This window comes from Gorilla gorilla, chromosome 14, assembly GCF_029281585.2.
Source record: "Gorilla gorilla gorilla isolate KB3781 chromosome 14, NHGRI_mGorGor1-v2.1_pri, whole genome shotgun sequence".
Classification (NCBI taxonomy): domain Eukaryota; kingdom Metazoa; phylum Chordata; class Mammalia; order Primates; family Hominidae; genus Gorilla; species Gorilla gorilla.
Genome location: NC_073238.2, coordinates 114,852,364 through 114,877,432, shown reverse-complemented (window position 1 = coordinate 114,877,432; position 25,069 = coordinate 114,852,364). Strand labels below are relative to the sequence as shown.

Here is a 25,069-nt window from a genome sequence, read left to right as displayed (position 1 = left end):
TGATCAGAGATCTAAAACTATAAAACATTAAAAATACAAAACAAAAAACAAGAGTCTCAGTGACCTTGAGTTTGGCAAGAAATTACATATATCTATTTTTTTTTAATAATTTATTATTTTGAGACACATTCTTCTTTTGTCACCCAGGCTGGACTGCAGTAACACTCCACAGCTCACTGCAGCCTCAAACTCCAAGGCTCAAGTGATCCTCCCACCTCAGCCTCCCAAGCAGCTAGGACTACAGCTGCATGCCACCAAGCCCATCTAATTTTTGTTACTTTTTGTAGAGATGGGGTTTCACCATGTTGCCCAGGCTGGTCTGGAACTCCTGGACTCAAGAGACCCACCTACCTCAGTCTCCCAAAGTGCTAGAACTACAGGTGTGAGCCACCGCACCTGGCCCATATTTTTAAGACTCAAAAGGTTCAAACTATAAAAGAAAAAAAAAATCAATAACCTGGACTTCAACAAGACTAAAAGCTGTTGCTCTTCAAAAGATACTGCTGAGTAAATGAAAACAGAACCACATCATGGGAGAAAATATTTGCAATGATATGCACCAGACAAAAGATTTTTCCTAGAATAAAAACCCTAATATGTCTAAATAAGACAAGCAACTCAATTTAAAAATGGACAAAAGACTTCACAAACACATCGACCAAGATATAAAGCAAATGAGCTCAACATTATTAATCATCAGACAAATGCAAATCAAAACCACAATAAGACATCACTACATAGTATAACAGTTAAATTTAAAGAGTGGTAAGAATGTGGAGCAACTAGTACACTCATACATTGTTGGCGGAAATGTAAAATTGTACCAACGAGTTTGCAGATTCTAAGAAGATAAAACATACAAATGATCTAGCCATTCCACTCCTAGGCATTTACCAAAAAAAAAAATGAAAGCATATGCCCACATAACTACTTGTTCACAGCACCTTTAGTTGTAGTTAAAAGCTGGAAACAACTCACATGTCCACCAACAGATGAACGGCTACTAAAAATATGGTGGTAAACCCATACAATGGAATAAAAAGAAATGAATGCAGCAATAAAAAGGAATGCAGGCTAGGCACGGTGGCTCACACCTGTAATCCCAGCACTTTGGGAGGCTGAGGCAGGCGGCTCACTTGAGGCCAGGAGTTCGAAACCAGCCTGGCCAACATGACAAAATCCCGTCTCTACTAAAAATACAAAAATTAGCTGGGCATGGTGGTGCACACCTGTAATCCCAGCTACTTGGGAAGCTGAGGCACAAGAATTACTTGAGCCCAGGAGGCGGAAGTTGTGCCACTGCACTCCAGCCTGGGCAAAAGAGGGGAAACTCTGTCTCCAAAACAAAACAAAACAAAACAGGGAATGAAGTACTGATACAATTACATGGATCAATTTCAAAATAATTTTGCTGGGTGAAAAAAAAATCCAAAAAACAGCATAACTTGTGTTATTCCACCTATATAAAATTCTAGTAAATGCAAAATAATCTATAAGAAAACAGATCAGTAGTTGCCTAAATGGGAAGAGGAAGGCTAGGAAGTGGCCGAAAGAGCCAGCGAAGGAGCACCAGGAAGTCTTTGGAGTTGAAGGATACATTCTTTATTCTGACTGTGATTATGATTTCATGAGTGTACACATATAAGTGTACAATTAATTTCTTATATATGTGCACTTTATTGAAAAGCAATTATATTTCAATAAGGCTTTCTTGGAAAAGCTGTAAATGAATAATGAACTCTGGTTTATTTTTTTATTGTACTTATTTACTTATTTATTTTTTTGAGACAGGGTCTTACTCTGTCACCCAGGCTGGATTCATAGCTTGCCACACCCTCAAACTTCTGGCCTCAAGTGATCCTCCTATCTCAGCCTCCCAAAGTGATGGGATTATAGGTGTAAGACACCACACCCGGCCTGAACTCTGCTTTAAAAATTGCATGCTGAAGTGTACAGGAGTGAATTGTACTATTATCTACAACTTAAGTTGACATGCAAAATGAAAATGAGGTCGACTGATAGATGAGTAGAAGAAAACACAAATGAATAAATATGTTAAAAACAAATAAGAAAATGTTAATTATAGAATCTACTGGCATTTGTAGTAGTACAATTCTTCAAACTTTTCTGTGTTTCTTAAATTTTTCATTAAAGAAAATGTGAGGGGAAAAAATATTAATAAATGTCCATGGCCTATAGTCCCAATACTCCCACAAGTCTGCGCAATAGGTCTCTGGCAGTAACACTAGACTAACAAGCATAAACATATTGGTTAGGAAGATACTGTCAAATTAAACCTCTTAAACTTATGTAAAGCTACATTACAAATATCCAATGAGTCAACTAATTACCCAGAGCTTGCATTAAGGAAAGGCATGATTTGGTGGTTATTAAAAACAATAAAACAATGGGAATGAGAAATGGTACAGCCACTATGGAAAACAGTATGGCAGATCCTCAAAAAGTTAAACATAGAATTACCATAGGACCCAGCAATTCCTCTCCTAGCTATATACTAAAAAGAAGCAAAAGCAGGGACCCAAACAGATACTTATATACCAGTGTTCATAGCAGCATTATTCACAACAGCCAAAAGGTACAAACAGCCCAAATGTCCATCAACAGGTGATGAAGAAACAAAATATGGTATATCCACAGAGTAGACTATTATTCAGTCTTAAAGAGGAAGGAACTTGGATGAACCTTGAAAATATTATGCTGAGTGAAATAAGCCAGACATAAAAGAACAAATCTTATATGATTCCACTTATGTGAGGTACCTAGAATAGGTAAACTCACAGAGACAGAAAGTAAAAGGAAGGTTACCAGGGGCTAGGAGTAGGTGGGAAATGGGGAATTAGTGTTTAATATGTACAGTTTCAGTTTGGGGTGATTATAAAGTTCTGGAGCTGATGATTGCAAAACATTGTGAATAAAATTAAAGCCACTGAGCCACACTCTTAAAATTGGTGAAAGGGTAAATTTTATGTTATGTCTGCTTTACCACAATAAAAATACATATGTAATTTTAAAATACAACATTTTTTAAATGGACCAAAATAAAATGAGTCTTAATTTCAACTGAATGATATTTGGATCTGTGAAAGTTGATTATATGAATTGGGTCATTCTTGTATACCCAACTACATAAGAGTCAAGGAGTCAGGGGAAAAAAGCACTCAGGGCACATAGCACAGGCTCCAAGAACTGAACTATCCAGAGGCCCAGTTGCTGAAACAGCCTGCTGTAACCCTAAGACCAACTTTACCTAGTAACTGCTGAAACAACCTGCTATCACTCTAAGATTAGTTTTTAACCTACCACTGTCACTCTCCTATCTGAGCCTGCCAGCTCCCAAAGCTTTTCAAGTACCAATTAACTTTCTTTCAAAATAATCAGTAACATTTTTTTTCTATCTAATAAAACCTTCAACCTTCTCTTCGTTCCTTGGACATACTGAAGACCCCATGTGTATGTCTCAAATTCCAATTCTGTGATTCTCAAATAAAATATTTAATCTAGAGATTTGTCTCTATATTTTAAATTTGACAGATCATTTCAAAGAAATGTCCTAACTCACCTCAACATGTTTATAACAAAATTATAACATTTTCCCATAGAATTTATAATACATGCAGATGAAATACACATGACAACTATAACATAGAGGATAGTGATGGGAAGAGAAGGAGGATGGACTATATGATCGCAAAATTTCTACATTTTACTTGAAATGGTATCATATTAGCTCTAACTAGAATATGAAATGTTAGGATGGATATTGCAATCCTAGAAAAAACACTGAAAAATAGATAGATCCAATAGATAAATTTTAATGGAATTTCAAAAATTACTAAAATAATCCAAGTCAGAAAAGGAAAACAGAAGGAGAAAAAGGGGAGACTGAGAGAAAACAAATAATAAAATGCTAGACATAAATCCAACCACCTTGATCATTTATTAAATGTTAATGGATTTTACTGACATTGCATAGCAGTGATGGTTACATAACTCTGTGACTATACTAAAAATCACTCAATTGTATACTTTTAAAGGGTGAGCATGATGACACATGAATTAAATCTCAATAAAGCTGCTATTTAAGAAAATACACTAAGGCAAACTAAAGAAGAAAAAACTTAATAGTCTAAACACTACAATTTAAAAATGGAGACCATCAGAATTATTTCAAAAGCATGACACAACTACATCCTGGCTACAAGAAACACACAGTATTTTCAACATAAAATCACAGATGGAGAAATACATATCATGCAAATAGTAAGAATAAAACACAATCTTCAGAGGCCGACATTAAACAACCTGTCCAAGATCACACAGCTACTAAGTGGCAGAGAAAGAATTTACCTGTCATTCTGACTCCAGAATGAGCTAATAGATGCATAGGGCAGTAAGGAGAGAGGGTAATAGGAAAACTAAAACGTAACACTTCAATCTGTTTTAACCTCAAGCAAAGGGAAAAAAATCCCAGCCTCATCAAATCCCAGACTTTTCCTATTGAAACCACTCCCCAAAATCCCACAAGCCCTAAAAGTATCTGACCTATCTACATCCTTAAAAGACTCCCTAACTGTAAAGGGAGAGTTTTCCTTTTTCAGGCATTCACTTTAGAGCATTTAGTATTCCACATCGCATTCAAAATCTTCAAATATTCTAAAAGCTGAACTTAAGCCAACATATAAGAAAGGAAACGTTCTCAAACATTTCAAAAGATATTCTGTCATAATAAGGGTTTTATGAAGTTGCATTCATTAGTTCTTATCAATTCTTTTGAACATCACATATGTACAAGTCACAATTAGAAAAATATTATAAAATTATTATGAAAAGGAAAAAGGAGTCACAGAACTTTCTCCTCCAAATCCAGGGAGACTTCATTAGTTCCACTTAAGAATATCAACGAGTGGTAAAAGGCATCAATATCTCTATGCTGCAGCTCTGGCACTCAGTTAACTGAGCAAAGCTCACTCAGTTACCTTACTTAGTAAGTTAGCAAATCCAAGTGAGGACTTGCCTTCACTGGCATCCAAGCTACAAGATGAGAAAAACAAAAGAAACAACTCTACTTTTTAGATCTCTATGATGATACACCAATGGGGAAGAGGGGAAGGAAGCAGAAAGAGAGAAGCCTCCATCAACAGCAAGAACAGATGCCAGCTAAAGCTATCGATTAAAAACAAATACCACTAACAGCCCAGCCCAGTTCCAATGCATCTGAGAGTCAGTCTGGAACATATACTAAACAACGAATCCATACTCTCATTTACCAGCTATGTGACACTGGATAAGGCATTTATTTAACCTTTCAGAGATTGTTCTCTCTTCCATAAAACCAAGAATAAAAATAAGAATACATCATAGGTTGTCATAAAGATTAAATAACTTACCTGCAGGTAGGTATTCCATACTTATTTTTAAAAGCCTAGGGACCACTGTTTTCTTATATAAGAAAAGTTCTATGCCACTTGTTTTCATATAAAAAAGTAAGTCCTACTTAAGCAACTAAGAGTATCTTATAAAACAAATGATAGCAAAATTCTAGCACACGCAGACAGACAGACAGACACACACACACACACACACACACATACACACATACAGACACACATGCTCCAGAAGGTAACAGTGATGACCTCTAAAGACTTAAATTGGGGTCTTGTTTCGAAGGTTCAAAGATGGAAAGAAATCCTAATTTTCAATGTTTTCATGTGCTTAAATTTCTTAGCATTTTACATTCTCAAAAATTAAAAATTTTAAGATACTAAAATCAAAGGTCTGTGTCCAAAATGGAAAATATAATGTTAATAAGAAAATTTATGTCATTAAAATGATGTCTACACAAAATACACTACAGTAACAATTCTCAACCCTTCTTAAGCTGCGATATATAAAAATAATGTATTTCCATGAGCTATGCAGATTATAGCCCATATAGTGAAAATAAGAGTTATAAACAACCCTGGGCTCGCAAGGTCTAAGTCTCTCCTATTTTTTCCTACTCAAATAAAAAAAAAGTCCAAATATGAATGAGTAGAGTATCATATGGATCATTTTTAATCCACTTTAAACTATTTTATAAACAAAAAAAAATTGTTAAAGTCACTGGCAAACTTGCTAACTTCAGAATTTTAGTATTAGTTACAAAGTGCCTACAACACACTTTAAACTATAACACATCATGGACTGCAGCCTTGTAACTGAGGACCAATGACCCCGCAGGGAAGCCATCATTCTCCACATTTTACTTTTGAACACTTTCTAAATTTTGCTATTATGAAACACCTTACCACGAACATTTTCTCAAGTATATCTTTGTAAGGGAGATTCTTAAGGGTGGAACTGTTAAATTAAAGAACATATAGATGTTTTAAATTTTGATAAATACTAGCAAATTTCTGGGGGCTGGGGGAGGTCCGAAACAATTTACACTTCCAGGAACAAAACTATGTGACCCTTGCCCACACTGGATGCCACAGCTATTTAAAAGGTTTTTGGTTAACCCAGTGGCTATTTTAAAAATTACCTCTCATTTTACAGTAGTTACATGTCTTATCTTGCTAAAAACTCAAGAAAGAAAGAAGATAAAAGAGCACAATCGCCAAACCTCACACACTCAGCACAGTTCCCTCCTATGCTTTCAACGCTGAGCATCCTGATGGAACTCACTATCCATCTACATATACGTGTATCTTTCAAGTACACAGATAGGATCCAAACACAAAACACAAATTCTAACATATGTTTCTCTTGAAACTAATTACTATAACTTATAACGCTATGTTACCTGAAATGACAAGGTATGACAATATGATTAAAACAACATAGAAAAACCAGAAAGAAAACACAGAATACTAGGAAATATCTTCAAGCCAACATCCCATTTTTCCAGAGAAGGTAGTTTCACGTTTCAAAGCTCTTTGTAAACTCTTTTAAGATGTCTTTGCCTCATCCTAACAATCCTCATAGTCTCCCATGGATGGCCCTTTAATGCTTATAATAAAAGAAGCCTGCAGGGAAAATACAGAATAGAAAACAGCTTGGAAATAAAATCTGTTGGCTCAGCACATTAAAATTATTGAAAATTGCTATTTTTATGAGGATTATGTGTAGCTTTGTTTTTTCTATGAACTATCTAAGCAATAACAAACTATCTAAGCAATAACTAAGCAATAACAAAGACATGATCTTTTTTTTTTTTCTTTTTTAGACAGAGTCTTGCTCTGTTGCCTAGGCTGGAGTGCAGTAGCGTGATCTCAGCTCACTGCAACCTCCACCTCCCGGGCTCAAACGATTCTCCTGCCTCAGCCACCCAAGTAGCTGGGATCAAAGCCTCGTGCCACCATACCTGGCCAATTTTTGTGTTTTTAGTAGAGATGGGGTTTTGCCATGTTGTCCAGGCTGGTCTCGAACTCCTGACCTCAAGTGATCTGCCCACCCCAGCCTCCCAAAGTGCAGGGATTAGAGGCGTGAGCCACCGCGCCCGGCCCACATCATCTTTTTCAAGTCATGGACAGCAGGGACTGTATAAAATCCAATCCCACTTCGCGTAAACTCAGCATAAAAAATTATCAGTCTTATAAAGTTTGGTGTGTTTTTACATTGGGGGAATTTGGCCTATTGTACACTTTCTAAAGCAAATACACAGCAGTTACGCAAAAAAAAATCAAAAAATCATTTTAGTCCTGGATATTAAGTAAAAACAATGTTTCAGATAAAGCACAAATCATTTTTCCAAAAACAAAAACATTCCAATCAAACTGAAACAAAAAGTCCAAGGAAAGAAATTACTTCTCAACAGAAGGATCTAAAACCCTTTCCCCGCAGAGGCTGCATATGAACTGTGCCTTCAAGGGCAGGCAGCAGTTAGACACGGTGGGTGGGAGGCCAGGCACACCCACCCAGAGAGAGTGAGGAAAGCACTGAGGGCAGAGCCAGCCACGCATGGAAGCAGCGCACAGTCAGGCTGGGTGGAGGCACAGCACTGATAAAAGGGAAATGGGGAAATAGGTTTGGAAAGAAAATTCGTGTGAAAGAAAGGAGGAGGTTGTATATTCTACAGGCTTTTCTCTAATGTAGAACCCCAGATGGAAATCATCCTTCTTACTTTCATTTACAAAGATATTGATCTTATCTCACAGTATTTTCTTCCCTGAAGTGAAGTTATTTGTGTATCAACTTATTTTCCGTAACATGACTATGAGCACCCAGTGCGCGGGAACCAGATTGGATTCATTTTTATTAATATATCCTTCTCAAAGGCCTTAAACTTTAAAGAAGCATTTTTTGGCCAGACACAGTGGCTCACGCCTGTAATCCCAGCACTTTGGGAAGCCGAGGTGGGCGGATCACGACGTCAGGAGTTCGAGACCAGCCTGACTAAAATGGTGAAACCCCCGTCTCTACTAAAAATACAAAAATTAGCCAGGCGTGGTGGTGTGTGCCTGTAATCCCAGCTACTCAGGAGGCTGAGGCAGAATAGCTTGAACCCGGGAGACAGAGGTTGCAGTGAGCCGAGATCATGCCACTGCACTCCAGCCTGGGTGACAGAGCAAGGCTATGTCTCAAAAAAAAAAAAAAAAAGGCAGCATTTTTTTAATAACTGAAAAAATGCATAAACTGTATATAATATTATATATAATATATAAAATAAATAAATGTATTAACCGTATAGGAATAAATGTATAATACTGGCACCACATCACTTATCCTACTCATATAATTTGGATTTGGATATTCATCTATAGCAGGAGTTCCCAAACTTTTTCTATAAAGGACCATAGAAAAAGTATTTTAGGCTTGATAGGCCAAATGGTCTCTGTCACAAATACTCAACTCTGCTGTCACAGGACAAAAGCAGCATAGACAATGCATAAATGAAAGAGCATGGCTGTGTTTCAATAAAATTTTATTGACAAAAACAGGCAGCAGGCTGCATTTGTCCTGTGGACTGTAGCATGCCGACCTCTCATCTATACGGACTTAAATGTAATACATTACATTATATATATACACACATACACATCTAAATTTAAGTATTATATTCAAATAGTTTTTATAATAACAGAATCTTGGTCAAAATTCCAAGGAAGATAAAAAATAAAAAGGGATATAAACAAAAAAATGCAGATATGCTGCATAAAACCTGGGAAACTGGAACCTCTGGATGCGTCCATGTAATCTGCCCTCTCAGGATATCTCTTTAGGCCTTAGTTTTGGACCCACAAAGCAAGGTGGTTCAAATAGACAACTCTGTGATCTTAATAATTGTTTCAAGTTAAAGTTACAGATTTTAAGTGGAAATTCCATCTAGAAAATAACAACATTCACAAATAATTTCCAATCCATGGAAGAACAGAATACGAGTACAGTTATGCTCCACAGAATATTTCAATGAGGCACCACACGTATGACAGTGGTTCCATAGATTCTAATACTGTATTTTTAACTGTATCTTCTCTGTTTACGTGTTTAGATACACAAATATCTACCACTGTATTACAACAGCCTACAGGATCCAGTATAGCAACACGTATAGGTTTGTAGCCTAGGAGCAATAGGCTATAACACACTTAGCCTAAGTGTGTAGGAGACTCTACCATGTAAGTAGACTCTGTGATGTTCACACAAGGATGAACTCGCCTAATGATGCATTTCTCAGAATGTATTCATGCTGTTAAGCAACACATGACTGTATGCCACAGAAACAAGTATAACATATTAGAATAAATTAAGATAGTACCTGGCATAATTGATCTAATAACAAACATATGTACAAACATTAATCAAAATCATATTCTAGTACCTAAAAAATAAGGTTTCAGTACTATCTTGAATGAAGTTATAAATATACCTGGAAAAATCAATTTAATAACAAACATACGTTAATTCACCTAGCTGGAAGGGGACATTTAGATCATTAAAAACAACTTCACCCAAAATAGAGGCATTGGTAAGATTTGATATTAAATGCCACAAAATAATTAAATCACTACAATAACTCACTAAACTCCCTAACATATTTACAGTTAAAAATCTGAAGTTTTTAACTTTAATTCAAATACCATGCAGTATATAATAAACCAGGTATCATTCATTCAGTGTAATGGTGATTTTCTAAACTTTTCTGTTTTTATAATTACTCTTCAAATAAACAGTTGAGTTTCAGAATAAAACCACTTCACTTGTCACAATTTTCAAAGAATTGCTGGGTTAATTAAAATTCTATAATCCATCACTACCCACATTTACAAAAGCCATGCTACCACACTGCTTTCTGAAAAAGAAATGAACAGTTTCTGGTTCATTACCAACTTACCAAACATCTGGCAAATTCTTTGTTTTCTGAAAGGAATCCATAACCTGGATGTACCTTAGAAATGAAAGCAAAAAGCACTTTCAATTTTATCATATTGCAAAAGCTTTATAAGCAAAATGTACAGTGCATTTATGTATTAATATTTACTGTTCAAGAGCCCTTGAATAAGTACACTTCTCTTATACACTGATGAGTTCTAACTCACATTTCTAGGATCAGAATCAAATTCCAAGAAACTGCCTCTTATATTTACTTTCTCCACACTCCCTTTGTCCTAATTGATTCATTTTCCACACACTACCTTTGTCCTAACCACAATGGGGAGTATATGCCCACATAGCTTCCTGCCCACTGGCATTTGTCTACACTATTCAACAAAACTCTCCCTCCTTTTCCTGAGGCTAACTTTGTCCACAATTCTGGAGAATTTCACAATGGCTGGTGCGTCAAAGAATAATGTAAAAGGAACCTTGGCAAAGATGGATGAAAAACTCTAAATTCTCCTTTCTTTACAGTACTCACGAACTGGTAATTTCCAAAACCCAGACTACTAGGACAGCTAACACATTTTATTCCTGATGGCATTAATAATACTCAGCAACTACCAACAAGCCGTTTCTATCAAACTGAACTAAAATGGAGGTGTGGTTTTACTTTTATTTTGTGCTCTGAATTTTTTTTCTTCTAATGTCTACTCTTCTTTCCTTCCTCACCCCAAACTTTGCCATCCACAACTACTTTATACTATCCTCACCCACAAGCCACATTGCTACAATCTATCAGCCTGATCCAATCAAGTAATTTTTGGCTCTCCCAGACTGGCCAAACATAAATTTAGCCACTTCAGTATCAGCCAGTGTTGAACATACTTCTAGTAAAATAATTCTGCTAAAAAGAAAGTCAAATTTCTAAAGGAACCAGTATCATAATCCAGAAATAGCTACGTATCAGCGACTTTTTAAATGCTGAACTCGGGCTGGGCACAGTGGCTCCTGCTTGTAATCCCAGCAGTTTAGAAGGCTGAGGCAGGCAGATCACCTGAAGTCAGGAGTTCAAGACCAGCCTGACCAACATGGTGAAACCCCTTCTCTACTAAAAATACAAAATTAGCCAGGCATGGTGGCAGGCACCTGTAATCCCAGCTACTTGGGAGGCTGAGGCAAGAGAATCGCTTGAACCTGGCGGGACAGAGGTTGCAGTGAGCCGAGATCATGCCATCGCACTCTGGCCTGGGCAACAAGAGCGAAACTCCATCTCAAAAAACAAAACAAAAAAAAAGCTGAACTAAGCTTTATGAGCATGGTACAGAAGAATTTAAACTACTGTATCAGAGAAGAAGAGTTTTCATTCCACCAACTTCATTTTATCAACACTCAACTACATATTTATTTTGGCAAGCTATAGTTAAAAGGTTAAAGTGTTTTACCTTCACTAACTGTGCTAATAAACTGTAAACATCTATAATATGGGTTCACGAATTAGGTTTTTTATTTTAACATGCATCTTACTAAAACATTTCTTTCAAAAGAAATGTGAGCACTAATTGAAGCGCTCCAGGCTTAATTGCTGGTGTTGGATGTTTCCATCCAATTTTAGAGATAACTTTGCATAGTTTTTAACACTGTATATAATTAGTTCTGATAATTAAAAAAAGAAAAAAGAAAATAGAAGAAAAAACACTGTTTCTGATATCAGAAATCATTTTTTTCCTTGGATTCCACTCTATTCAAACAGAACTGGGGGTGGAGATAATGATTTATCCTTGTAAATTATGAGCATTCTACTGACATTAACAAACTAAAATAATTACCAAATGTGCTGTTTTTATTTCTGGAAGTGTACTAGGTATAAGTAATTTTTAAATTATTAAAACGGAATTTGAACACAGTCTTTGGATCTTGTTTATAACACAGAATTTTTTTAAATGCTCTTATTACACGGAAAGGGTTAATACTGAAAACTAATTGGGATTTCTTTTTTCCTAGCAAATTTGGAAATGAACTGAAACTGCTCCCTGGTGTGAAAGCTGAATCCAGCAGCCACCTGCAGGATCAGCGACCAACACTGCCAGATGCTACAAAGCCTTTGATTTCCAGTAGCGAATTCGACCACATTTAACTCATGTGACATGAACTAACTGCAACAGCATTTTCAATCATTCTTTCCTATTTTTTTTTTTAAATACAAACTCTATCTTTCTGCTCACTACATATGAAACAGCTGCAGTAGATAGATTCATTCAGACTCACAGCTTGGGCCCTGGTTTTCTTAATGGCTTCCATGATGGCATCCATGTTGAGGTAGCTTTTACTGGTGGGAGCTGGGCCAACACAGACGGCCTCATCCGCCATTTTCACATGAACCTGAGGAGACAAATTTCTGCATTAACAGATGCGCCCAGCAAAAAGAATTACCATCATCTGCAAATACACACAAAATTGCAAATCTGATTGTTCTGCATATCATTTATAGAGTCGTATTTCTTTTTGAGTATGCACTAAAAAGCAACAATGCAACAAATAAACTCAGGAACTCTATTAACCATGATTTCATTTATTACAGCCTAATTCATTGTCTAACCAAATAATTTCCATAATATCCCCTATCTCTTTATGTAAAATCACAGCAAACAATTTTAGCTTCCTATTCCGTTCATCAATACATAAATTTGATATCAAAAACTACCTTGTTACATGTAGCCAGGGTAGCCCAATATTTTAATAAAGAGCACTCATGCCCAGTTCTAAGCAAGCTCCCCAGGAAGTTGGGATAATTAGAGGGACTGAATGGAGGGATGCAGTGAGTGTCCCTGCACAGCATCAGGTCAGCACCAGGCACAAATTAAAGCCTAAGACGAAAGAAAGAGTTCAATATCACAACACATGAACCAGAAAATCTTGAGAATCATTTAAATACTCTCACATTCAATCTTCATCCATTTTACATTTATTCCTAAAAGAAATGATATGTGTATTAAGTTCTAAAGCTACTCAAAATTCAGGAATGTATGCTCCATTTTTAAGACTACTCACTCTATAATGTTTAAATCTATTTATTTTGCATAATAGAAGCTAAGCATTCAATATGAAAAAGAGTAAACTGCTTAGTTCTAAAAGGAGTCTATTCTTTTTAACTGATGAAAGGATTATTATCTTTTTAAATGACTTTTCCTAATTTCCTAATGGTTTTCCAGTTTCAGAAACTTCCAGATTACAATTATTTTGCAAGGCAGATATAAAAACTGGAACACAAACATATACCTAAACATTTATGACCCACCCTCTACCAAAAAAAAAAAGTCAAAGGTGGCAAATACCTGAGTATTTCTGTTAGAGTCTTCAGTTATGAAATAATTTTTAAATACTTTGTTTTAAATGAGATCTTAAAAAACTAAAAAAGTAGTCCTTTAGAAAGCTAAGAATTCTCTTTGTCAATTCAATAAATATTTTCCACTTTAGTAAAAAATTATATTGAGTATTGAAAGGTAAAAGATCAGGTAAATGCCCAAGGGATTTTCAGGTCAATATCTTACTATAAAATGTCCAAATATATACATTCGGTAATTACTTAATAATACCAATTGTAGGGAAAAGCAGCCCTGCTTGCAAAGGGCTTCTAAATATCCCTGTGTTCAAAGCAAGGCCTTCCTCGTGGTTATCGTTGCCTGGTATGCCCCCAACCTCAAGTTGCTCTTCTGCCCTCAGACCAGGATGCCCCCCTCCTCTATTGCCCTACTGCCCTCTGTCCACTTCAGATCCTGTTACTGTCAATTTTGTTGTTGTAATTGTGATTGTAGTTTTTTTCTGTAAGAAAGAAATTGAGTACTTCACAATCCTTTAAAAAGAATACATTTAAGTCTTTGTTTAAACTTAAATCCACACTTGTTTTATTGTCCTCAGATACCACCTATTATAGAAGATGGACTCCAAGTTTCACATCTACCACTGGATCTTTCCCAAGTACTTCAATTTAGGATGAATCTCCTCTAATCTAAACTCTGAGAGTAGTTAGTGCAAATTTTAGCATATAATCTCATCTACCCAACAATCTCATTTTAACTGCTTTGCACACTGTTACAATTTCTCCTCCACCAGATCATAAGGTTACGCCTTAAATTCTTTTTTTAATCTCCCCTAGCCCAATGTTATGTGATTAAAGCTATTTACTCATAGATATACTTGGATAGCAGCTTGCTTAATAACTTTCATTATCAAATGTTAAAAGCCATTGTCTTTGAGGTACAAAAAGTTGCAACTTTTATTATCTTTTTTTCATTATGTTTAAGGTAAAAATCTACACCTACATAAAGTCTTCTTAATCTTGGCAATACATACGGCAATTGGTGGTTTATCAAGGAAAACAAATTAAAATATACACATAGGCACATGTGTTTATGTGTCCAAAATTTCTATAATGAACATGCATTCAAAAGTAAAAAGGAGAGAGAGAATCCTAATAGTATTGCCATTTTTAGTCTTTTCTCTAAATACACTTTCGTAATGATACCACATATATAATTTTCACCCTTTTGTTTTTTAACTAGCATAATAGACATTTTTCCTATGTTATCACAAACCTTTTATAAACATACCAAGAACTAGGCCGGGCGCGGTGGCTCATGCCTGTAATCCCAGCACTTTGGGAGGCCGAGGTGGGCGCATCACGAGGTCAGGAGATCGAGACCATCCTGGCTAACATGGTGAAACCCCGTTTCTACTAAAAACACAAAAAATTAGCCAGGCGTGGTGGCGGACGCCTGTAGTCCCAGCTACTCGGGAGGCTGAGGCAGGAGAATGGCATGAACCCGGGAGGCGGAGCTTGCAGTGAGCCGAGCTCGCGCCACTGCACTCCAGCCTGGGCGACAGAGTGAGACTCTGTCTCAAAAAAATAAAGAAATAAATAAATAAAGTAAACATACCAAGAACTAGCTCAGAGCCTAATATATTTTACTGGGTGATTAAGATTGTTCCAGTTAAAAAAAAAAAAAAAAGAGTGCTCCAATAAACAATTGAATAAATCATGCATTAAAAGCAGGTCAAAACTGCTATGGACTTTACAAAGAAGGACTAAACACAAATTGTTTATAAAGGATTGGTTGGCTTCTTTTCCTCCATTTGCAGGAACAAATCTTACTTCAGGGGGCAGGGTACATTCACATCTCAACAAGCCCACAGTCTAGCCCAGGGTCACTAATAGCAAAAGGCCATGCAAAAGAAAACATTTGAATTCTCTACTGCCTTAGTTTAAGAGACACTTAAGAGTCAACCTGGAAAGAACAATCTAACAAACTTTTGAAACTCTATTTCAATTTTGTTGTCGTTGTATGAAATGTGTGAGGTGTTTTTTTTGGCTTAATAATACAAAACAAACAATATTCAAGCAATGTAGATGCTATTCTGCAGAATGACTTAATATTGCATAGGCTGAGTAGATATATTTGTTTCAAAAATTTCAACATCTTGAAAAATATAAATTCCTTTTTATATATTTTAATGGCAAAGGAAATACATAACAACCATGGAAAGTTTAAACTGAGGTACACTAATCAACTAAGCAGGATTTACTGGCTATATGTTTCAAAAAGAAAAGTAAAGCATTTTAAATACTAACACTAAGTATAGTTTGTCTTCATAAACTTCTCCGTTCTCAGAAAACCAATAGAGATTTTTAAAGCAGATTATTAGCTTTCCCATCAAGCATTTAGGTTTTGTTTTGTTTTGTTTTGTTTTGTTTTCTGTTTGTTTGTTTGTTTTTTTGAGACAGAGTTTTTGCTCTTGCCCAGGCTGGAGTGCAATGGCGCGATCTCGGCTCATCGCAACCTCCACCTCCCAGGTTCAAGCGATTCTCCTGCCTCAGCCTTCCCAAGTAGCTGGGATTACAGGCATGCGCCACCAACCCCGGCTAACTTTGTATTTTTAGTAGAGACAGGGTTTCTCCATGTGGGTCAGGCTGGTCTCGAACTCCCGACCTCAGGTGATCCGCCTACCTCAGCCTCCCAAAGTGCTGGGATTACAGGTGTGAGCCACCGCGCCCAGCCAAGCATTTAGTTTTATATTTTGAATTATTTTATTCTTCAGAGAAAAATTAGTAGCATCAACTATTACCCGTATGAGCCTAATTTCCAAATAACTAGGAGAACAACAGATGTGTTTTTCATCTCACATGACTGAGAAAAATCATCTTCTTTATTAACTTTTAAAAAATAAATTAAACTTCTTTTCTTCCGTCCGGCAGCAGCCATCAGGTAAGCCAAGATGGGTGCATACCAGTACATCCAGGAGCTATGGAGAAAGCAGCAGTCTGATGTCATGCGCTTTCTTCTGAGGGTCCGCTGAGGCAGTACCGCCAGCTCTCTGCTCTCCACAGGGCTCCCCGCCCCACCCAGCCTGATAAAGCGCGCTGACTGGGCTGCAAGGCCAAGCAAAGTTACGTTATATATAGGATTCGTGTTTGCCGTGGTGGCCGAAAACGCCCAGTTCCTAAGGGTGCAACTTATGGCAAGCCTGTCCATCATGGTGTTAACCAGCTAAAGTGTGCTCCAAGCCTTCAGTCCGTTGCAGAGGAGCAAGCTGGACGCCACTGTGGGGCTTTGAGAGTCCTGAATTCTTACTGGGTTGGTGAAGATTCCACCTACAAATTTTTTGAGGTTATCCTCACTGATCCATTCCATAAAGCTATCAGAAGAAATCCTGACACCTAATGGATCACCAAATCAGTCCACAGCACAGGGAGATGTGTGGGCTGACATCTGCAGGCCAAAAGAGCCCTGGCCCTTGGAAACGGCCATAAGTTCCACCACACTATTGGTAGTTCTCGCCGGGCAGCTTGGAGAAGGCGCAATACTCTCCCGCTCCACCGTTACCGCTAATATAAGTAAAGTTTGTAAAATTCATACCTAATAAACAATTTGAAATAATAATATAAATAAACATATACAATAATAAAAATAATATTAAAAATAATAAAAATAAAAAATAAATTTAAATGTTTGGATATAAATAGGTTAAAAATTATGCCTGCGGCCAGGTGCAGTAGCTCACGCCTGCAATCCCAGCACTTTGGGAGGCCGAGGCGGGTGGATCACAAGGTCAGGGGTTCAAGACCAGCCTGACCAACATGGTGAAACCCTGTCTCTACCAAAAAATACAAAAAAAAAAATTACCTGGGCGTAATGGTGCATGCCTGTAATCCCAGCTACTCGGGAGGCTGAGGCAGGAGAACTGCTGAACCTGGGAGGCAGAGGTTGCAGTGAGCTGATCAGGCCACTGCACTCCAGCCTGGGCAACAGAGCAAGACTGAATCTTTGCGGGCGGGGTGGGGGGGAATTATGCCTGCATTTAAAAACTTTGGATTAATAGAAAATTTCATATTAGTCAATTAGATGCCTAAAATACATTGAAAAAGACATTCTATTTGGTCCCTGTCCTTATCAAATAGATTGCATATGAGTGATAAAAAGTGCTAGGCCAGATGTTATATTTAGCATAAAACTCAATGGTCTCAGTGAAAGATTCTGAATACCTTCTAAACTAGTACATACTGAGAAAGGTAGAGAAGACAAGCAGGTTTGGAAATGTTTCTTCATGCCTAGAGATATTTTGAAACCTATCACTCAAGGAGATCTGTAATGAAGTGGACACTATTTACCACGACTGAGAATACAGGAGTTTTCCTTCTGATGTCCTTCAATGCAAGACACTGGGTAGAACACTCCAAGGATGATGTAATACGGACTAGATGCACTCCTTGGCTGAAAGTAGCAACAGCTTACATAACCCGGCCAGTCTTCAGTATCCACCAAATCTAATCAAATTATCCAAACATTACTAACCAATGAAAATTATCCTGAAAGTAGAATGGTGGTTGCCAGAGACTGTGGGGAGCCTGGAATGGGGAGTTACTGTTTAATGGGTACAGAGTTTCAGTTTGGAATATGAAAAGGGTTCTGGAGATAGATTATAGTGATGGCTGCACAACAATGTGAATGTACTTAATGCCACTGAACTGTACACTTAAAAATAGTTAAGATGGTAAATTTCCTTATAAGCATTTTACCACAATTTAAAAAATAATAAACTTATTGGGAGTCTCAAAAAAAAAAAGAAAGAAAATTACCCTGAAAGACTAAAAGGTTAAAGGAAAGCCAACTGCATCAATCTTCATTTGAATAACTGAAAAAAAAAAAAAAATCAAACAACCACATAAAATCCTATTTCTAAAAAAAAAAGAATAGAACTCTTTCTATTTCATTCAAAGTATCTAAAGATACTTTTACAAGTTTTAAAAAACTAACATTCTGGCATGTCCTTTCCCAGAAAGGCAATTTGATCATAGAAAACAAAACGATTTTTTTTAAAGATTTGCTTTGATTCCATTTTGAAAAACTACATGTGTAGCACCAAGACATATTTATTCATGGTTATTTTGGATGGTAGAATTAGTGGACTACTATTTTTCTTCTAAGATAACTTACATGATTTTCAAAGTGGTAAAATTTTAAACTACAGGAAAAAAAGAGAATACGTTTTTGCCAGTTGCAAAATTCCCAGCCCATTTTCTACAATCCTGTTTTCATTTCACAAAAGGGAACTAATACTGAATCAATCTCGGAACCAAAACAAAGGTGTTTTGGGGTTTTTTTGCTGTTTGGGTTTTTTGTTTTTTGTTTTAGTCTTTGTCTTGCAAGCATGCATTCCTGACAATACAGTAAACAACAAAATAATGAAAACCAGCAGGAGGAGAACTGTCTTCTCATACCACTGACCCCTTAGTAGAAGCATCAAGGGAGAAGGAGAGGAATGACAGAGAGAAAGGAGACATCAAGTATTCAAGCAAAACCTTAGCAAGAGTCATGTCAGTGTAGCTGGTGGGTACCAGACCACAAAGGAAAGGAATGCCGAATAAAGCAGAGGAAAAAGTAGAGTAGGGGTGGGGTGGGTGGGGTGAGGACTGTACATATGGTTGGATGTAAAGAGTAGGAGAGGCAGAGTGACAGCCAAGAGATGACTCAGGTTTGTTTTCCTTCATTAGCTTAGGAAAAACTTGAACAAATGCCTTTGAGAAGGGTAATGTGCAAAATAACTAGGTAAAAACACCTGAGACATGACATAATTCAGAGTAAAAAGTTTCTGACAAGCAGTGGCAGACCCAAGAGGCTTCCCAAGTGGAGGCTAAGGTGGCAGTGAGCTGTGATTCCACCACTGCACTCCATCCTGGGTAACAGAGTGAGACCCTGTCTCAAAAAATAAAAAATAAAAAGACTAAAACTGCCGTGTGCAGTGGCCCAGCTCCTGTAGTCCCCGCGGCTTAGGAGGCTGAGGCAGGAGGATCACTCAAGCCCAGGAGTTCGAGTCCAACCTGGGCAACATAGTGTGACCCCATCTGTAAAAATATAAAATAATAATTAAATAAATGAAATAAAATGAGCAAAATAGTAAACTTTATGTTATACAGATTTTATAAAAAACACAAAAAAAACTATATAGATCCATCACAATTTCCAGCCAATTACGGACAAGCCAGAGTGAAAGTATACATTTGAAGAATGTCACTACGTAGTAAAAAAGAAATAAATAATACTACCTAAGAAAAACTATGACAAGGTAAGGTTAGGGGAGGAAACAAGAAAATACCAGTAAGAGTGTGGGCTCAGCTCTAGCTTGCAATCTTTAAGATTATTTTCCACTTACTAAAGAGAAAGCTATCACACATGCATTCAAAGTCTAGTGATGAAGACATAAATACACAGGCATATATTTCTGAATATATCTTTCTGAAGCAATAACAGAGTGAAATTCTAGGAATAGGGTTGGGAAATAATCTCCACTGAAATCAATATTTTTAAAAAAGTGTTTCCAAACCATATGAACAGCTAATGCCAATTCCACAAAATATGAACAGCCACCAAAAGTCATGGGATCTTAAAGCCCTACCAGAGCCCCAGCAGCAGCTATCACTGCTCAACACAGGCCACTAAATGATGACACTATGCATATAAAGCAAGTCATTTAGATGTTCTTACATTTTTCAATTTTATTGTAATTACCCAAGTAATGTATGAGTTACTCCTTTGGTTAAAAAGAAAACAAGCTTAAACAGTATAGATACCAGATAACCATTATTCCCTGCCCCGTTTTAAAGGCTCCCAGTCCCATTTCCTGTTATCCAGCCATCATCAGTTTTGCATGTGTCCTTCCAAACTTACCTAAGCATTTTCATATGGATATGCAGACATAAAGGTGCAGAGTTTTATTTCATGTTTAAGATTTTTCTTGGTATAAACTGAATCACACTACATTTTATTCTACAACTAATTTTATCACTCATTTTTTTTTTTTAGAATTCTACCTCATAATTTTTAACTGCTACCCAGTATTTCTAGTAATCTAGATGAACCATAACTTATTTAACCATTCTCCTAGTATTGGACATGGTTCCAATTTGCAGGTATTGTGCGCTGCAATAAGCTTCCCTAAACATGCCAATCTGCATACATATGTATATTTCTATAAGAAAAATATTTAATTTAAGTACAAATACCACAAACTACACATTTAAAATCTTAGGTCAACTTACACTACTATTAGAGATTAATTTCCCAACACTACACCATCACTGAACATGATTTATCTTTCTAATTTTATTAATGTAATGGAGAAAAATGATTCATTTTTTTAATTTGCATTTTCCTGGTTATTACTGAGTTTCGGCACATTTGCACGTTTGTGAGCTACCTGTATTTCTTCTAACTATTAACCTTTTTTTTTTTTTTTTTGAGACAGAGTCTCACTCTGTCGCCTAGGCTGGAGTGCAGTGGCACGATCTTGGCTCACTGCAACCTCCGCCTCTTGGGTTCAAGTGATTCTCCTGCCTCAGCCTCCTGAGTAGCTGGGATTACAGGCATGTGCCACAACACCCGGCTAATTTTTGTAGTTTTAGTGGAGACGGGGTTTCACCATGTTGGTCAGGCTGGTCTCAAACTCCTGACCTCGTGATCCGTCTGCCTCGGCCTCCCAAAGCGCTGGGATTACAGGCATGAGCCACCGCGCCCAGCCACCATTAACCATTTTTAAATTTAATATAACAGATATCTTATAAAAAAGCAAAGCTGGCCGGTGCGGTGGCTCACGCCTGTAATCCCAGCACTTTGGGAGGTGGAGGCAGGCAGATCGCTTGAGGCCAGGAGTTTGAGATCAGCCTGGCCAGCATGGCGAAACCCCATCTCTGCTAAAAATACAAAAAATAAGCCGAGTGTGGTGGCGCATATCTATGGTCCCCGCTGCTTGGGAGACTGAGGCACAAGAATCACTTGAACCCAGGAGGCAGAGATTGCAGCGAGCTGCCAAGATTGCACCAGCGCACTCCAGCCTGGGCGACACAGTGAGACTCTGTCTCAAAAAAAAAAAAAGCAAAACTATCTTTTGTTTTGTTTTTTAATTACATGTAATATATGTAAATATATGTAATAGCTAAACTTTTTTTTTTTTTTTTTTGAGACGGAGTCTCACTCTGTCACCCAGGCTGGAGTGCAATGGTGCAATCTTGGCTCACTGCAACCTCCACCTCCTGGGTTCAAGTGATTCTCCTGCCTCAGCCTCCTGAGTCGCTGGGACTACAGGTGTATGTCACCATGCCCAGCTATTTTTTTGTATTTTTAGTAGAGATGGGTTTCACCATCTTAGCCAGGATGGTCTCCATCTCCTAACCTCATGATCTGCCTGCCTTGGCCTCCCAAAGTGCTGGGATTACAGGCGTGAGCCACCGCGCCCGACCGTTATACCTAAACATTCTTATTCAAAATAAAGCTAACAACTCCACTGACCACACCTGTCCCCATTACAATGTCTCTCTCCGGTAATCACTTAACAGGTGAATATGCATTATTAGACTTCAATATATGCCAAGGGATCCCAACTTGGAGCAATTTTGTCCCCCAGGACACAGTTGGCAATGTCTGTAGATAGTTTTGGCTGTCACTACTGGGGCCTGAGGGGACACTACTAGTATCTAGTGGGTGCCAGGGATGCCAGGGATGCTGCTAAAAATCCTATAATGTGCAGCACAGTCACCCATGACAGAGTTCTCTAATCCATAATATGAATAATGCCACTGTTGAGAACCTATGCTGTATGCTTTTACATAGGTAACTATAAAAATATTTTAGGTTGGGATTCTTTTACCATTAATGGTATCATTATACCATATGTGTCCTTACACAAGTTCTCTTTCCATTTTTAATGTCTTAGAGATGTTCTCTGTTGATATACAGAGATCCACCTCAGTCTTTTTAACTACTAAAGAATTCCAAGATATGGCTCTACTTGTTTACGAATCATCTGCTCCCTCATGGACACTGAGTGTGGAAGAATTACCTAGCTGGATGTCACTTCTTGTGCTCAAGGCTGTCTCCTCTGGAGCTGCTCCCATCTTTGCAGCCATCCTCTCCTATCTGTGTTTCAGACTGGGGTTTCCTGGGGCATGATCCCATCAGCCATCTCTCTTTCAAAATTCCTCACTGTTTCCAGGACCAGCATTTCCAGGATCCCACGAGTACTCTTTGCCATTTTCCATCAAAATTCTGGTTTGTTGTTTATCTTTAGGTCTTTTCTCTTCAACTTTTTCTCATCCCTGGGAATTTGGGACAGGAAGATGAAGTCTGGCTCATCCCAACAGCCTTAATTATAAGTCGGGACTTTTAAATTTTTTCATTTCTTAACATAGGAAATATACAGTGTATGTATTTTTAATTTAAAAATCAAAGATTATAAACAAGAACATAGTTTTCTACAATTAATCAGTTAAAACTTATTTTTAAGACTGTCATGAAAAGCATCAACTAATCTAGTGAGCATCTAATATGATATAAAAATGAGTACATGAAAGTGATCATACCAGTCCTAAATTATTACAGCCATTCCTCTATTTATGTATCTTAATGGTGAGAATCTTTCTCATAGTATCTATTCAGACATCATGGCATTCCTAGAAACTCTAAAAGCTGGCTTTCTGGGCTCAGATTCCATTTCCCACATTATCCAATATTTTTGCTGGGATCCCAAAAGACAGAACAACTCTTGATTTACGGTATATGGCTGTTTAGTTTCTTACCAAAAACTATCAGATGAGTATTACAAATAGCAGCAAAATCAACCACTCAAAAGCTTCCTGGTATAGTTAGCTCCCAGACATTGAAGGTAATCATGAAAAGCAGTGACGGAGCTCAAGAAGTTTTCCTTAGCACAGTCATTTTTCACTGAGCAGTGATATGAAATTTAAAGACATCAGAAATATCTGGGGCCAGGCATGGTGGCTCATGCCTGTAAACCCAACACTTTCGGAGGCCAAGATGGGAGGATCATTTGAGCCCAGGAGTTCCAGACCAGCTTGGGCAACACAGAGGCCCCATCTCTACAAAAAAAAAAAAAAAGAAAAAAAATTTCTCTTAATTAGCCAGACATGGTGGCTGGCACCTGTAATCCCAGCTACTTGGGAGGCTGAGGCAGAATGATTGCATGAGCCCATGAGTTGGAAGTTGCAGTGAGCTATGGTCGTGCCACTACACTTTAGCCTGGGTGACAGAGCAAGACCCTGACTCAAAACCCAACAAACAACAACAACAAAAAGAAAACAAAAATGTCTAGAAGTGTTTTATTTTCTCTTCAAAAATAAATATTCTTTCTCCCCATTTCCCAAAAAAGAAGATCATTCTATACCCGAAGACAGAATGAGTACTTTGAAGGAGCTCAAGAAACAATTTTTATTTCCTCCTATTCATCCAAGACTAATAATTAATAAAGATTTTTATTTTTTATATTTGTTATTTTTTTGTGGATGCAGAGTCTCGCTCTGTCACCCAGGCTGGAGTACAGTGGCGCAATCTCAGCTCACTGCAATCTCTGCCTCCCAGGTGCAAACAATTCTCATGCCTCAGCCTCCCAAGTAGCTGGGACTACAGGCGTGCACCACCACAGCAAGCTAATTTTTTTTGTATTTTTAGTAGAGACGGGGTTTCACCATGTTGGTCAGGCTAGTCTCAAACTCCTGACCCTCAAATGATCCACCCACCTCAGCATCCCAAAATGCTGGGATTACAGGCATGAGCCATTGCACCTGGCCAAAGATATTTTTTTAACTCAGTAGTTAAAGACCCAAAGTGACTATGCCATTCACTGAATTTACCTGCAACTCCTTAAGTAGGTCCAGCTACCAGGAACAGAAGTTCCTCTTTAGGGACTTAGTTTACAGAGTATAAGAGAACCACACTCAGATAAACACAGCAAGAGTAGCAGGATTGAAAAAAAGAAGGGTACCTGTATCTCAACTCCTACCTTCCTTGGAATTGAAGCCCATGTAAGGGGGAGAATCAGAGCCCAAAATGTGAAAAAACATAAATGTATCAGGGGAGATCAAATTACCTACTAGTCAAAGAATGACCCACCTCCAGCGGCACTGTCATACACAGGGAGCCTGATATGCTATGCTGGGCCACCAGCTGAACCTCATCAGATGAAAACCCAAGCATGATGTCAGCAAGCTTACCAGCCTCATACTAGGACAACCACATAGAATCTAGTCTGTAAGAAGGTTCATTTCAGCTGGGTGTGGTGGCTCATGCCTGTAATCCCAGCACTTTGGGAGGCCGAGGCGGGTGGATCACCTGAGGTCAGCAGTTTGAGACCAGCCTGGCCAACATGGCAAAACCCCATCTCTACTAAAAATATAAAAATTAGCTAG

General features: G+C 37.7%; 1 protein-coding gene and 1 pseudogene across 7 annotated transcripts in view; one reads left to right on the top strand and one right to left on the bottom strand.

Moving 5' to 3' along the window:
- PCCA (propionyl-CoA carboxylase subunit alpha) overlaps window positions 1-25,069 on the bottom strand; it is a 456,523-nt gene that overhangs the window by 367,757 nt on the left and 63,697 nt on the right. For all 7 annotated transcript variants that reach the window (XR_010130619.1, XM_019039752.4, XM_055360016.2 and 4 more), the window contains 2 exons: window positions 12,586-12,699; window positions 10,337-10,390 (listed from right to left, as the gene is read on the bottom strand). Coding sequence is in view for 6 of the 7 variants with exons in the window: in XM_019039752.4 (XP_018895297.3) it covers window positions 10,337-10,390; window positions 12,586-12,699 (168 nt within the window). In the remaining variant the exon portion in view is untranslated. The remainder of the gene's footprint in view (window positions 1-10,336; window positions 10,391-12,585; window positions 12,700-25,069) is intronic.
- LOC109029433 (large ribosomal subunit protein eL15-like) lies at window positions 16,591-17,239 on the top strand (annotated as a pseudogene).